The sequence below is a fragment of the Aulonocara stuartgranti genome (genome assembly GCF_965226115.1).
Source record: "Aulonocara stuartgranti genome assembly, chromosome: 5".
NCBI lineage: Eukaryota > Metazoa > Chordata > Actinopteri > Cichliformes > Cichlidae > Aulonocara > Aulonocara stuartgranti.
Window position 1 is genome coordinate 12,388,791 of NC_138943.1, and position 17,338 is coordinate 12,406,128.

Consider the following 17,338-nt stretch of genomic DNA (forward strand, 5'->3'; position numbering starts at 1 on the left):
CTTTTCCAGGAATAAAGAAAAACAGCCTCATTTTCAGACTGACAGCTCAAGCTCAGAGTATGAAATTGACTTTTGAATGGGTTTTAGAAGTGCCAGGTTCAGAAAAGTTACCTAGGGCATCACGTTGAGTGTTTTCAAATGACAGCAGTGGTATAAAAGCTAGTTTTGTGTATGTGTGTCTGTCTGTGCACATTCACGTGTGTTTTTATGCCTCTTGATACCAAGTTAAATGCATCCTGCCCTGTCTTTTGAATATGTGTGGGAGCAATTTGTGTCAGTGTTGAAGCTGCTTGATGCTATTATAATCCTGCTCCACACAACACAAAGCAATTAATCTTTTAAAAGGCACAGGGGAAAGAAGAGTGTGCGTAAATGTTTCAGTGAGTATGTGACGTGCATGTGTGTATACATGTGTTTTTGCGCGCAAATGTGTCTGTGCATGTCACTGGCATAGGTAATGGCCAGGAGAGGTCATTTCAGTGATGCTTTTAAAGCCTCTTCTCTGCTCCAAGGGCAACAATTAACATTCAACAGAGAGAGACCGAGAGATAAAGCGAGAAGCAAATTGAAAAAGCGAGAGGCAGCAGACAAACACAAGTGTGAGAGGAAACGAGCAACAGAGAAATAAAAACGGAGCCAACCCCAGATAAAAATGCACCGATAGGGGGACAGAAAGAGAGATAGAGGTAAATTAGCATGCACGGTGGCTGCTGTAGCTCATGGTAGCTGATGCATTTAGCGCAAGCTAGTGATTTGGAAGACAAAGAACATACTTGAGCCAGACCACAGAGGCACCACTAGCAAAGCACTGTGCCCTTTTAAATCACTTTCAGGCTCCCACAAAAGCACAAGCATGCAAATAATATTCATACACAAAGCAAACAAAAGTTGTGTTCACATTGGAATGTTTGAGTTTGTTGTCAGCTTGAAAAGACTTAATGCAGCTTTGCCCGACTGCATCATCTATTCCAGAGCTGTCATTGCTTACAGCTACTGTGAGGCACTGTGGTCCAGTCCAAGGGCTACAGGCAGGTTCAGTGCTGTTTGCTTGCATAAGCCAGTTTTGTATTTCAGTGAAAGAAATTTTGACTCCAGAACTCATTTTGCTTTGGTGCAGGAGCAGTATGTGTTTGTTCACGATGCCATCTTGGAAGCATGTCTGTGTGGAAACACAGCCATACCAGTGTGTGAGTTCAGAGCCATTTACTACAACATCAGCAGGTTGGACCCACAGACCAACTCCAGCCAGATCAAAGATGAGTTCCAGGTGAGCACGCACATTCACACCCGTTTGTCTTTTGTCATTTTTGGGAACACTCGCCACACGTGCATTTGAACAACACCCTAGCTGATAATGTGAATGTGTGGGTTCAAGTTAGATTGAAGGTTCAAATCATTGCTTTTCTGCCCTTCAGACTCTAAACATAGTGACCCCTAGAGTTCGTCCAGAGGACTGCAGTGTGGGTTTGCTACCCAGAAACCACGACAAGAACCGCAGTATGGATGTTCTACCAGCAGACCGATGCCTTCCTTTTCTGATTTCTGTGGATGGAGAGAGCTCCAATTACATTAATGCTGCATTAATGGATGTAAGTTTTTGTTTAAATGTCTGATTATGTATGTGTAAGCTTATCATACTTTGTATTGTGCTTTTTGATTGTTATTCGTTTCACCATTCTAGAGCCACAAACAGCCAGCGGCCTTCATAGTTACTCAGCATCCTTTGCCCAACACCATGGGTGACTTCTGGAGGTTGGTGTTTGACTACAACTGCTCCTCCATTGTAATGCTCAATGAAATGGATGCAGCACAGGTACAGGTACACACACAAAAAAAATCTACAAACATGTTCTGTACTTATTTTTGTCTAACTAACAAAAATACACTAGACATCAGCACCTGAAACTGACTGTACTATCAGATAGCCTGATGAATGTATCAGAGTTGATTTTTTTATTTACTCTATCACTTGTCTCTCCCATTTATTTCTATTTATTGCCATTTGTAACTGATTTGTAACATGGGCTACAGCAAGGATTCTTAGCTCATGGATCTGGCCAAGAAGTAAAACCTGTCCCACTTACTGGAAAGAAATGTCATGTGAATGTACTTGTTCTAACTGGTGGACTTCATTTTCTCCAACCCATTCTTATTTTCTGCATTTTGTCTTTTTCTTCCAACCTTTGTGTTTGTTTTCTAAAGTTATGTATGCAGTACTGGCCAGAAAAAAATTCATGTTGCTACGGCCCTATTCAAGTGGAGTTCATATCTGCAGACATCGACGAGGATATCATCAACCGAATCTTCAGGATCTGCAACATGGCTAGGGTACTAAACGTTTACATATTTAATACAGTACTTCTTTTATTTTATAGTTAAGTTATAAAAATTTTTATGAGATTAGATGTTTTGCATGTAGAACATCTAAACAGCATCAGTTTGTCTTTAGTCGGTGTCCTGGAACACACTTTGATAATTTCTCTTTTTTTGTCTTCTCTTCTCCTCCTTGACAGTTTTCAAATTACGAGTTCATGGCTAGATTTTGTGGCGCATTGCTTAATTCAAAGTCATGGAGCGCCTTTGTGTTTTAAGGCCTCTTCTTAATAAAATATGTGTTGTGGATTTCAAGGGACTCTATTATTTGACAAATGAAGCACTACTTTCCTGACACTTACTAGGAATACAAAATGTGTTTAAAGTTCAAGTAAAAGCAATAGATAGTGAAACAGTATACCGTGGAACACACCATAACAATACAGCAAAGACATTTTTTCATTGCATGCGACCTTTACTACGCAGTAGGCAGTTGGCAAAAGGATATGCAGCAAGGCTACCTGAGTCCTGGTTTGGTGACTACATAGAAAAAATGATAGTGATGTTGAATGTGGTAGAATAATGACAGTTGTTTTCTTTTTAACTCTACCTTTTTATCCTCCTCTTCCTTTTCTTGTCTTCTCCAACCTCTATGCACCTCTGTTCCCCTTTCACTTCTATTTCTCCTTTTCTTTTCCTTCCTATCTTCCTGCCTCTTCTTGTTACCCTCTTTTCATCTCATTTTCTAACTCATCCATGACCGCTCAACTCTAGTGGTGCCTTATCATCTGCATGTTCCTATGTATAGCACTTGGAGAACTCCCCGCTACCCTGCTATCTATATTCTCTCTCTCTTTCTCTCAAACACATCAGCGGTCTAGTGTGAAATGGCTCATATCATTGCCATAACAGCACATCCCACACTGCGAGTGCAGCTCCAGCCTAGCCGAGTCTCTATCGCCAATCACTTAGCCATCAAATGAGCAGAGAACAGTGAAAAAGTGGAAGGGAGAAAATGTTCGCAAGAAATACATGACAATACAAAGAAATAGGGGGAACAGACAAGTAGAATGAAGACACATAAATGCAGGGTACAGAAAATATTTTAGATTAGTGTTAATTGGTATAAGAGACTGGGTAATTTAGAGAAAGATGGATGTAGAGTAAAGGAGAGATGGAAGGGGAGAAAGTACATGGCAGGTGTACTGAAAAGACAAGGAAGGAAAAGTGGTATAAAAAATGATACTGCTGAATTTGTTTGGTTTGTGTGTAAATGTCAATGTGCATATGCATTTGTGACAAACATCAGTAAATCAGTCTGACAGTGATGGTGGATTTTGGTATTTTACTTGGTGCATGCCACTTGCCTTGGGCTAGACGACTGAAAATGTGCCATGTCTGCCATGAAATTGAATTAAACATAACAAGCTAAGGTCTTTGTTGAATCCAAGCCTATTTCTTTTGAAAAGACATTTGTTCAAAACCAGGAACTAATTGGAGCACAAAAGCCTGATTACATACAAAATGTGTTTTATGTATCAGTTTAACAAAATACTTACTTGGGTGGCATGAATGGCAGTGTCTCACTGGAATAAGGTCCTGGGTTTGGATCCAACGACTCGTTTTGTGTCCATCTCTCTGTATTGGTATTATGACTAGCAACCTGTGCAGGGTATGCTGCTTTTTGCCCTTTGCCCAGTGGGATAGGCTCTAGCCTCCTCATAGTCTGTAACCAAAAAAGTGGCTAAGAAAATGAATGGATGGATAATATTACCAAATAAGACCACAACTGAAAAACCAACTCTGTATTTGTTATAGTTGACCAGCTTTTCATCCAACTTTCCATATCATTTAAGCACAAACAGACCTGTTAGATGCAGATATATTTTCTAAAGTGAGCCAATGGGTTTCATTGGCCAACTTTGGTCTTAATTCTGAAAAACGGTAGCTTTAGCAATATCGCTGTGCATGAAATTGAAATGGTTCCATGGAATTACAGCATGATGTTGATTGTTGTGATAACAGCTATGTCAGCAGTGATCAAAACCCTAATCTTCACGTTTCTCTTCTTAGCCACAAGATGGTTACCGCCTGGTGCAGCACTTCCAGTTTATTGGCTGGCCAGCCTACAGGGACACACCTCTCTCCAAGCGCTCCATCCTGCAGTTGGTCAGGAGATTGGCTAAGTGGCAGGAACAATATGACGGAGGAGACGGGAGGACTGTGGTACACTGCCTGTAAGTATAGTCACACAGACACATGCAGACACAAATAATAGAAAACGTGATGAAATAGTAGACTGGAACAGTCACTGCTCAGTGAGATAACAGATCAACATAAATGGCAAGACAAATCTTCCCTTAGAGTGTATGTTTGTGACAGACAGAGAGGGAAGATGATTATAAAGTAAGCTGTGCACTTCTATAAAAGAACACATACACACTTTTAAGACAGATATTCACACACAAAAACACACTTTTTGTAGTTTTTGTACATGTTGAGTACCATTTCATGCTTTATGTTGTTCCACTTATCTGTCAAATATACACATGCCTCAGACTCAGCATTAACCTTGTGCTTGAAAGCCATATATATTCACTATTGATGTCAAAACGTCTGAAATGTCGGTTCATAAATGCTGTGAGACTTGTTATGAATTATCTCCGTTAAATATAAATGAGGCTCATGGCTTAAAAAGCCTGGAATGTGTCAAGTTTTAAAGAGGTCATCATTCATCTCTATTGTTATGTTTGGCTGTGCTGATGCATTATGGATCACCCACACGTCTGCTTGTGCATGCTACATTCAGATGTCCAGGTTTATTCAGTGTTTGGTACGGTGCTACTACTACTTCTGTTTGTACCAAATATATTTTAAACAACACTACACAATGTTTATTATACTACATAGATGAATGTGTGTTGGTATAGAAGTATAAAAACATAGCTCAGCTCGATACGAATTCACCCTATTTGAGCAGAGCAAATGAAGCTGATAATGAGGGAAGGAAACAGAAGCTGTAAAATCTATAGAAGAGAGAACTGCTAACAGTAACGTGTGTACACAGACACTGCCTATCTGTGGTGCTCATCCAATCAGCTCTCTGTGTAACAGCTCATTGGACCAATGAGGTATTGATGTGGGGTTTTTTGTTTTTGTTTTTTTAACAGTTTTTTGCTTATTAGCCTTTTCTTTCTTCACGTAACATAAAAAGAGGCAGACGTAAAAAAGAATAATTTTCATATCCTAGTTCTGAACTAAATTTACAGATTGTAAGTTATTTTTGAACATTTAAAAATAAATGTCCGTTGTAAAATAATCTGTCACTGTCAAATATTTTGTAAAGCTCTCAGTACATGGCTATGACTGTCATCCTTTTTCTGCCTGAAAGCCTAAATGGTTTAAGGCTGAAGCTTGTAACAGTCTACACTGCTAGAGAACAATGTGCAATTCAGCTATTAGCCCTTATATGGAGAATAAAAGTTTAATAACTGGTGTCATATATGTTAGTAATCACATGCTTTGACCTTCATTTCAAATAACCCTGTCACCTATAGATATAGATATGATATTAATTTGAGTAAACTCTGTCAATCACTATAAATTAAATGCTCAAACTGGTATTTTAAAACACATTCTATTTAAATCTGCAACACGTTTAATTTCTGTGAAATTAAAACACTAGCAGATAAATTAAGATAGGAAGACCATTTGGGGACTAAATTCTTTAGTTATGCTCAAATCCAGTAAATGTGAGCGACAGAGATGTAAGCTGTCTCTGCTTCTGGCTGAAGACAGCTACACTGGCTAATCAACCCCAGCTATTGATTTCACAGACTCAGTAATACTAGCGATAAGTAGAAACATGATGGTTCCATCAGTAGATGGTGAAAATTGATTATTTTTCTGCTCCTCACTTGTCCTGAAGGTTGGAATTTGATGCGTCTTTAATACTGAGCACATGTCTTACTTTCAACAAGTCACACTGGGAGGAGCTTTTAGAAAATAGTGAGGAGTAGCACACTTAATTCAGCAATCTGCGTTTGCTGTATTTATCTCGAGTTATATAGATATATATTTTAGATAAAGCGAAGTAATAAAGATAAGGTGCCTCTTTCTAACAAATTACTCATATTCAGCATGCAGCAGTTCATATCTAGACTAATGTGATTTCAAGTATGCCACAATTCATTTAAATCACATAGGAATTTATCTCATACAGACTGTCAGATCCTTTTTGCAGTAGATTTAGTTGTAATGTTTTGGATTTTGGTTTTGGCCGCTTTAAATATTTCACCTGAAACTGTGGATGAAGTAAACGCTAAAAGTAACCAATAAACAGGGGATGGCATCTAAACAATTTGGACTCCAATATATTAAAATGATTTTTTCAAAGCTCAAATCACATACCATACACAAAGGCGAACAAGCAAATATCAACCATTTATAAATACCTTTAAAAGAAGTGCTAACCCACCCACTATAGTAACCCATCTCTTCAGAGAAACTGGATGCACAGCTACAGTGGGGCAAAAAAGTATTTAGTCAGCCACCGATTGTGCAAGTTCCCCCACCTAAAATGATGACAGAGGTCAGTAATTTGCACCAGAGGTACACTTCAACTGTGAGAGACAGAATGTGAAAAAAAAATCCATGAATCCACATGGTAGGATTTGTAAAGAATTTATTCGTAAATCAGGGTGGAAAATAAGTATTTGGTCAATAACAAAAATACAACTCAATACTTTGTAACATAACCTTTGTTGGCAATAACAGAGGTCAAACGTTTACTATAGGTCTTTACCAGGTTTGCACACACAGTAGCTGGTATTTTGGCCCATTCCTCCATGCAGATCTTCTCGAGAGCAGTGATGTTTTGGGGCTGTCGCCGAGCAACACGGACTTTCAACTCCCGCCACAGATTTTCTATGGGGTTGAGGTCTGGAGACTGGCTAGGCCACTCCAGGACTTTCAAATGCTTCTTACGGAGCCACTCCTTTGTTGCCCGGGCGGTGTGTTTTGGATCATTGTCATGTTGGAAGACCCAGCCTCGTTTCATCTTCAAAGTTCTCACTGATGGAAGGAGGTTTTGGCTCAAAATCTCACGATACATGGCCCCATTCATTCTGTCCTTAACACGGATCAGTCGTCCTGTCCCCTTGGCAGAAAAACAGCCCCATAGCATGATGTTTCCACCCCCATGCTTCACAGTAGGTATGGTGTTCTTGGGATGCAACTCAGTATTCTTCTTCCTCCAAACACGACGAGTTGAGTTTATACCAAAAAGTTCTACTTTGGTTTCATCTGACCACATGACATTCTCCCAATCCTCTGCTGTATCATCCATGTGCTCTCTGGCAAACTTCAGACGGGCCTGGACATGCACTGGCTTCAGCAGCGGAACACGTCTGGCACTGCGGGATTTGATTCCCTGCCGTTGTAGTGTGTTACTGATGGTGACCTTTGTTACTTTGGTCCCAGCTCTCTGCAGGTCATTCACCAGGTCCCCCCGTGTGGTTCTGGGATCTTTGCTCACCGTTCTCATGATCATTTTGACCCCACGGGATGAGATCTTGCGTGGAGCCCCAGATCGAGGGAGATTATCAGTGGTCTTGTATGTCTTCCATTTTCTGATGATTGCTCCCACAGTTGATTTTTTCACACCAAGCTGCTTGCCTATTGTAGATTCACTCTTCCCAGTCTGGTGCAGGTCTACAATACTTTTCCTGGTGTCCTTCGAAAGCTCTTTGGTCTTGGCCATGGCGGAGTTTGGAGTCTGACTGTTTGCGGCTGTGGACAGGTGTCTTTTATACAGATGTTGAGTTCAAACAGGTGCCATTCATACAGGTAACGAGTGGGGGACAGTGAAGCTTCTTACAGAAGACGTTACAGGTCTGTGAGAGCCAGAGATTTTCCTTGTTTGAGGTGACCAAATACTTATTTTCCACCCTAATTTACGAATAAATTCCTTACAAATCCTACCATGTGAATTCATGGATTTTTTTTTCACATTCTGTCTCTCACAGTTGAAGTGTACCTCTGGTGCAAATTACTGACCTCTGTCATCATTTTAGGTGGGGGAACTTGCACAATCGGTGGCTGACTAAATACTTTTTTGCCCCACTGTAGGTCACTTTCTTCCTAATATGTTCATCAATTCAGTTTGTTTTAAACTTTATGAAGATGTAGTTTGCCTGTTGCCAAAGAGTGACGCTACAATTTTAAACTTGTAGTTTGGAAAAATTAAAAATTAAAACATCTATGGGAAAAATTAATGCTTGTTGGTGTTTGTTAGTCAAAATGAGTATTTTCCTTGCCCCCTGATTGCCCAGACTTTGGGCAATTTAATTAAAACAAAAGTAAAATTTTCTAATTGCCTAGGGTTAGAGTTGTAGTTAGCCATCACTGATGATGGCTTATCACCTTAGGGAGTTGGACCATCACAGTTATAGTCAATACTATTATTATTATTATTATTATTATTATTATTATTATGACACCCCTCTTCTCATCTATCATATCAAATTTAGTGCAGTGTTATATTAACCAAGAGTGATGAGCCAAAATAGTGTTTTATCCATTTACTGATCTGAACACTAGCATTAGTCTAGAAACAAATTACAGCAAATATTCTTTTTAAATCAGCCATATTCACACAAGGCTCCTGTAGTCTAGCTAACACAATATAAGGTGACTGCAGTTGAAGTGGCTTTTTAATTTTGTTTGACGTCAGAGATGAACCACTTTTCAAATCTGGTATGTTTCTATGAAGATGTAAAGGTTACTCACTTTCCTTGACTGTTACTGCTACTTGAGTCCTGACAAGTCTGAAAAGTTTCATTTTCTGGTTGTTGTTCAGTACTTCATAATGTTCATGTATTTTAGCCCTAAGATGTATTTGACAGGACTAATGTAAAATGTATTTGCTTTCATTTTTTCACCATTACCCTAGAAATGAGTTTCTGACACTGAAGCAACTGTCTGAAATTTTAATCTAACATGAAATCAAGAAGTGCATGAGCAATACTTTTGCTTTTTAGTTGACTAATAACTAATGAAATTCAAACTAATGGGTGTATGTATGAAAAGGAAGAATTGCAAGCTTGCAGTCTGATATTATTGTATAAGTGGTTCTGAGACAGCAACAAAAACTTTCCATATTTATTTTTAACCTTCTGAAGTGCTTCTAAAAAGCTTAGATTATAGACTTTCTATAAAAAATTCAGTCACTATCACTAACAAAGGTATTCCGAGTAGACTGCAAGCTGTAGCCGCCTTGGCATTCCTAATGCAGAATAGGTAGGCAGTGGATGATTTTTCTGATGGCTGTCACTCCACCTCGCAGTACCTAAATGTTTTATTCAGTCTCAATACTGAAGGAATTCAGCTGGAACCAAGTGAGATGGGAAAGTCTGGAGCTGTTTTCATGGTGGGTGGTCTGACTTTTCACTGGCAGAGCACTGACTGCTGATTGGGGCATATAGCCAGTAAACACACAATATATATATATATATATATATATATATATATATATATATGTATACATAAATATGTTTGTGTTGCTGGATCACTTTATACAGATGGCCCTTTGTCATCTATATAAAATGTTCATAAAGGCTTTTATTATTATTTTGATTTAAGTCAAACACATTTATTCAAATTTCTAAAATCCATTAGTGGCCTCTTTCTGCATACAGTGGCAGGTTTCTTTGTACTGAATTCTCGCTCTGTCACTTGCTGTCACTCTCTGTCCCTTAAAGCCTTTTTTCTCAACTCACATTGTCATACTTGTCACTTTTAATGCTAAAGAAACATCTAATATCTCCAACTTGGCTTTCAGGATCCTATTTACTCTCTACAGTGACTTGTTTTTCTGAGAGCTAATTAAACATTGTTTAGCTTTGTAAATCTGCTTTTTTCCACATTCTGTCATCTATACAGGCTACAAGAAGGAATATAACAACATATATCACCAAACCTAATAATTTTTCCTTATATCCCCTTAAAATGTTACAGGTTACTAAACAGAAACCATTCGTTAAATACGTCACAACACGCAAACTAATTTAACCTCTATAGCCTGTTTTATAAGCTTTATTAAATTTCCAACTAGTGTTTAGGGTCCATACAATTTCAGGACATTATCCAATGACTGTCCTGGATAAGCAGTTAGGAGAATACCCCACAAAACTTTTCTAATATTCTCTCTACACCTGTATCTTTCCTTCATCTCATTCCATCCTGCTTTCTTTTTGACCTCACTATGATTTTCTTGACCTCCAGCTATGTTTCCAAAATGGTGATGATGTTTAATACTGAAGAGCCTCTGTCTCCCTTTCTCTCTTCATTTCTTGGTTCTACTCCTTTGTTCCTCCTCCTTTACAGAACTGGTGGTGGACGTTCTGGAACTTTCTGTGCCATCTGCAGCATCAATGAGATGATCCAGCAGCAGAATATTGTAGATGTTTTCCACACTGTTAAAACCCTGAGGAACAACAAGACCAACATGGTGGAGACTATGGTAAGAAATCACAATACATACGTTTTTGTCTCTGTGGTAGCAAACATGCAAGTATTCCCACACTACCAAAAATTTGTATTCACATACAGACAGGTCACAGCTGTTTCAGTGCTTTTCTCATCTCCTTTGTAAAGAATTTCTCAATTTGTTACTCACACCCATGAACTAAAGCACACCTGCTCACAGATGCAAGGTAAATGGATTATAACAGGCAATGTTCAGTATTTGCCAAAGCTTTAGTCCTTTAGTGGTATAAGTGAAGATTTAATTGTGATTGGCTATGTTTTTTGGGGTTTTATTTGTTTTTTTTGTCACCATAAAGCAAAGATGTGGGTAAAAAGTGCTGGTGACCCTAAACTTTTTAAAAACTGGCTTTAAATTCCTAAAGGAGAAAAAGGTAAAACTGAGATGTCTTTGAGGTGATACCTCATGGTGTCATGGTGTTCTGGAGTGGCATAATATTCAGAGATATGTCAGAGAGTTGCCTATGGCACCCATATGATCTAGCTCCTCCAATCATGTGATTACCCAAAACATATTTAATGTATGAGAAGAATGAACCAGTCGGACAACTTGAGCAGGAAGAAAAAAGTTGTACAGAAGTCTTATTTACAGCTATGAAATTTGCAATGTTTTTATGATTTCTTTCTTTTTTATTGCCCAATTACCCCATCGATTCCCTTGGATTACTGTTTAAGAATAGCATTTATGTAAATAGTACCGGAAATGTTCAAATGTTTTTAGTTTGTTATCAGCAGCTACTTAATCTTGGTAGTAAGCAGAACAGCTTTGCACAAAGTGTTTTACCATTCAGTGAAATTAACAACAAATAATGTAAAGAATTCAAATAAGTATGGATTTATTTGACTCTTTGTTTCTTGTCAGTCAAAGATTAAAAGTGTTTCATTGTTCTTAATTCTTTGCCAAACATCCCAAACCATGAAACCATCTGGACATCGCACGTCATCACAGCTAGAGAATGATGACAGAATTGTTCATAAAGATGTGGCATTGGATTAGTTCACCCACATACTGCAGGCCAGCCAATCCAATCCTTTGCTGTCTGGCTGAGGCCAATATTATCTGCTATGCTGATAATGTTATGATTCTCAGTTCATGAATTATGACTCATTTTCATTGGTAAATATATGGAAATTGTGTTACTGTGTTCTATACTCGTCATCGTCGGTTGCATATTATGTTGTGAATTATATGTCACGAAATTTCATTTTTTGGTTTTGATTACAGTGCTCCAGTACTTTTTATTTATTTATAAATAAGTCAATATTTAGTAAATAGTTATGAGCGTAGAGTTTGGTTTTATTATACATGTTTGAAGTTTAAAGCCAAGCTGGGAGTGCAGCTATACATTTATATTGAGAGTTTGAGGGAAACAAAGCCAAATTTCAAGAATTTTCTGACTTAGCTTTGCTCGTTGTTTTATTTCTACACAGGAACAGTATAAATTCTGCTATGAAGTGGCTCTGGAAGCGCTCAACTCCTTCTGATTGGGTGTGGGCTAAACATCTCTATTCCCAATCGGCCATTTGTCGATGCCTGCCATTCTCAACGCAACACTGGGAAACACAGAGGGCAATACTGCTTTGTGTTGACCTGAATCCGACTGACTGAGCGTGCCTGTGTGTGTGTGTGTGTGTGTGTGTGTGCACGCACGTGTGTGTGCTTGTATTTGAGTGCATATGCACGTGGCTGTGTGTGAAGAGAGGGCATGCTTGCATATTTGAGGAAGTCTTTATCTATATGCGTGCCTGCAACAACACACACAACAAACCTGTACAGAAGAGGGAAAAGGCAACAAACATGCACACTGGTGATTTTAATGTCTGTTTGCTTCAGCAAGACTGGGGACTTTATATGCTTGTACAAAGAAAAAAAAATATGGTAAACAAAAAACAAATGTTTAAAAGACGCACCACTTTTACTCCTCTATTTCTCTGTCCTCTCTGCTGGGCTGTGATGTGACTATTGTACAGTATTTCCTTTTTAGATATATTCTACGCCTTGAATGTTGTCTCCCTCTGAAGGCTGGATGCCCACTGGAAGATTTTTTTTGGTAACTCTCAAAGGGAACGGAAATGTACGTTTTTTTTTTACCATGACTCACTCAGCTTAGTTAACTCTTTTTTTTCCCTTCAAATTACATGCTGATTCCCTTTTGCCAAGTTAAAAGTTCGTTTGAATTATACTCGTAATTCTGTAATTGGCCTGAAAAGAAAATATGTTAGCATGGTTGTATCTTTTTTATAGTTTTATTTTCACGGAGTTCAAATGTCAGAAAAACACAAGAACAAAAAAATATATATAACCTACAATAAGTGGAGTCAGGGACACTGTGAAAAAAAATAACAGTAGAAAAAAAGGAAAAAAAGAAACCTGCCTTAGATTTAAGGCCAAGTCATGTCTCTGTTCTAGCTTTTTTTCACTGGGACAGTGGTGGTTTCATAAATGCTTTTGGAAGGCTTAAAAAAGACAAAATTAAAATCTTATTGTGTGCATCCACCCTTGCTGTAAATAGGATAAGACAACCACAATCAAACAAACAAACAAACAGGCAAACATCAGCAACTGGTACGTTACAAATTAATGTGATTTCAAAACACTATAACTCTAAAAAGTTAATGTCACTGTGTTACCATACCACAGACCGTCTCCACAGAAATGTCAAAAAAGCCGACATATTGTTCGCATATTGCACATTTAGCTAATGCCGCCGCATTCAGAATAACTTTTATAAAATTTGACTTTTTTATTATTTATTTATTGTGACACTTTTGGTACAGAATATGAAACAACCAGATAATACTTTGTCTCTAATATGATAACAGCACTACTATAATTTATTGAAAATGAGTCCCCAAATTCCCCATAAAGAAGTCAAAAATGTCCCCCCTCTAAAAACTACATAAACTATAACTTGCACTTTTGCATGTTTGTCCATTTTGGAACATTTAGACTTGGAATTCCTGACATTGAACAGCCTGGGGTAAATTCAAAACTGAAATCAGTGTTTGGTCATTTTATAGCAATTTGCTTAAATGTGAAATTGTTCAATAACTGAGTGTAGCTTACAGACGAATTAATCTACTTTAGTGTTGATGACTTGATTTTAACCTGGTCTACAGTGTTGTGAGTAGTCATTGATATTGGGCCACTATTTGGGTCTAAAAAATAATCATTCAAATGATAAGAAATGAGTTAAACCTGCTGAGATTAAGAAAGGATTTAAGAATCCTTGATACTTAGAGCAGACTGGTAAAGAGTTCAGTAATTCTATGTATAATTCTACCTATAATAAATATCCAAGCTAAGGGATTGGGCCCATGTTTCCCCTATAACCTATGATTTAAAAAGAACATCACAAAACAAAGAGACAGGCCACATTTACATTTCTTTTATAATTAACGAATGCTTTACGTCAAGCCCGCTGAAATATACAGATATTAAAAATACATTTGAGAAAATCACTAACAGGAAATGATTTCAGTTAGTGTTTGACCCCAGGTTGAAAGGCAGTTAACATGGCTAATAGTTTATGGCATGGCATTGACCTTCTGCTTCTCATTATCTCCTACTCATCTGGTCAGACTCTTCTATGCTATCCCATTTTCCCCTTATCCCAAAAGACTAAACCAGAATCTCATGTTATAGATACACCACCTGTATTTATATGAACAGCCTCTGAAATGTGTTGAATCTAAAGGTGATACTATTTTCAGATCTGTTTTACCTCTCTCTAAAACACTGTCATTCTAATAAAAAGGACCAGACTGATGGCTTAATTTTCAAACACTCAAAAAATCAGACTACTGAAGTGAATTATCTTAAATCCCAATGCATTAAAAATACATAATTGTCACCAATTACCTGATTTACTTTTTTCCCATGCGAGAAAGTACGAACATTTTTAGATGCATTAGATTTTTTAGAATGATTTCATATAAAGTTCAGCTTCTGATGAACTTTTCTTTTGTTAGGAAACATTTCAGTGCTTATGGCAAGAGCTGACATACTTGTAGTTAAATGTTGTAGCAAACTATTCAATCTGTGCTTGCGTTGATTTATTTTTATTCTTATTTTTCGCTGGAGTCCAGTCAGGCTCGTTAATGGACCTATCAAAATAGTGAGAGTGCTGTATTGAAGACAATGTGAATGCTGGATATCTTGATCCTTTTGTTCACTGATGCTTTATTTTATTGACTTGAATCATGGCCCTTCATATGTATTATATATTTTTTAACGTTCTTTTAGATTATTTTTGTCTTGAATTTGTACATTTCTTTTGTATAATTATTATTCTGATGATTATTTGTCTAGCAAAGTGCTGTTTAGATCTGGTGATGCCATTACCATTGGTTGTTTAGTTGTTTGAAATGTGGTTAACATGAAATAAAGGGACCAAAATGTTGAATGTGATGTCGTCTCTGTCTTCACAGCCTCTAATTTTGATGTATGAAATAATTACGCTAAAGCTGTCAGAGACATTCTTAATGTTTGAGGGACTTCACTTCACTAGATCATTTTCTCTCTCTTCCTAGGTGATCAGTCAATTTGGCAAGTAGGAACTAACCGTTTTTAACTGTCAAAAGAATTAAGGATATTAAACCTACCAATTTTTAAATTTCCACCTTTAAAGTCCATATTGTGATGCTTATTTCTGATAAATTATAAAACACAGCCAATATCCACAAACAGGGACTAGATGCATAAAACCTTGTGCATAATCAAAAGCAGACTTTGAGGTTAGAAATTTGTTTAAATCTCTGTTTGGCATAAAAACAAAAACCTGCCTATGCCTATGAGTGATTGACAAAACAGAAAGAAAGAGCAAAAAACAGGAAATAAAATATATGAGTAAATGTAAAAGTCACCCTATAACATCTATAAAGGATCTGACCTTGAGGTCTCCACTGTTTCATCTCATACATGCCACAAGCTCTCACTGTGACCCCAGAACTGAGGCTGATGGAAAAGTAAGAAAAACCACAGGTCTTTACTGGCTGTTCCCCCCCCCCCTCTTTCTAATCAATCAGATTCAGTGATGAACGGAGCTCCAAGCCAACAGCCTCATTCTTTATTTAGCTAGTTGATTCCCAAGGAGCTCATAAATATGCATGAGCTTGAGATTAGCATAGGCACCAAGGACAGGGCCTGTACCTTGGCATTATGACGATCAATCAGAAACACTAAGGGGCTCCTCAGAGGGAAGCTGTCTGTCAGCTTGGCTTTGGGCTGAGGTGATGTATGCACACACACATAAAAACGGTACGCTCAAAGCATACATAACACACACATAAGTCTGCATGCATCTACACACACCCAGGAAGAGCAACACAAACAGAAACAAACACAAAGCATATGCACACCTAAAGGGAGAAGCAAAGCACAAAAATGCACACACAGTCTCTCACAAACACACAAACATGGATACATAATCAGTGTTAATGTCTATTATTAATCTGATGTTCCTTACACCCTTAGTCTCTCTTCTGATTCATATTTTTTAAACTCCTTTTCAGAACAGACTTCATAATGAGGTTGAAAATTGGCCCATTTCATTTGCTCTCACAGAAATGTCATTATCTGCGGGAAGAAGGAGGGGTGTTGTTGGCACAGTATGTTGGTACAGTAATATACTGTTCTTCCATTCTGTGTGTGTGTGTGTGTGTGTGTGTGTGTGTGTGCATATATCCCCTTTGTTTACCGTGGTCAACACTGCTGTATTTATTCTGTGTATGTAATACAACTAGTGACAGCTGTGGTAAGATTCCCTTTAGGCTTTTAACATGCTTAAATTATTTCTCTGTGCTGAATGCTAGAGTCTTATTCATTCCAACATAAATTTCAGTGCAAATATTTCTTTCCTCGATAGGTTTAGACTTGTTCGGCACATGGCAAGCACTTTGACGATTTTTCTGAACATAACTTTTGTTCTTTTTTTAACAGTGCAATGACACAGAAACTATGCTGGCAGGAGCTCATCCAATAAAAAGTTTGTAAAATGTCTCAACAAACTCCAAAGTAGCATACTGCTCCCTCCCTTTTCTCATTATGCTCAAGCACAAATGCAAAACGTGTGTCTTTCCACTCCAGTAAGTGTACTGGTGAATGAGAGACACTACATGACTGAACAGCCAATTGGGAAAATGACACTCGCATCTCCATCTATCCATCCCTCCATCCATCCATCCTTATCCGGGTACAGGTCGCGGGGACAGCAGTCTTAGCAGAGAAGCCCAGACTTCCCTCACCCCAGCCACGTCCTTCAGCTCATCCTGGGGGTCAAAATGACATTCCTAAGCCAGCCAAGAAATATAATCTCTCCAGTGATTCCTGGGTTTGCCCTGGGGCCTTTTTCCCCTGGGCATATCAAAAATCCTGAAAAACACATTACATAAATATTATAAATTGATTTACGTCACTGAGTGAAATAAGTATTGATCTTCTACAACCTACCCAGAATTGTGACTGCGTGGCACACAGATT

General features: G+C 38.0%; 1 protein-coding gene across 8 annotated transcripts in view; it reads left to right on the top strand.

The window, feature by feature from the left end:
• ptprt (protein tyrosine phosphatase receptor type T) overlaps positions 1-13,850 on the top strand; it is a 310,486-nt gene extending 296,636 nt beyond the window's left edge. For all 8 annotated transcript variants that reach the window (XM_082534416.1, XM_082534409.1, XM_082534410.1 and 5 more), the window contains 7 exons: positions 1,118-1,267; positions 1,416-1,589; positions 1,682-1,813; positions 2,203-2,328; positions 4,387-4,550; positions 10,699-10,834; positions 12,289-13,850. In XM_082534416.1, the coding sequence (XP_082390542.1) occupies positions 1,118-1,267; positions 1,416-1,589; positions 1,682-1,813; positions 2,203-2,328; positions 4,387-4,550; positions 10,699-10,834; positions 12,289-12,342 (936 nt within the window). In that variant the 3' untranslated portion in view covers positions 12,343-13,850. The remainder of the gene's footprint in view (positions 1-1,117; positions 1,268-1,415; positions 1,590-1,681; positions 1,814-2,202; positions 2,329-4,386; positions 4,551-10,698; positions 10,835-12,288) is intronic.
• Positions 13,851-17,338: the final 3,488 nt, after the last annotated feature.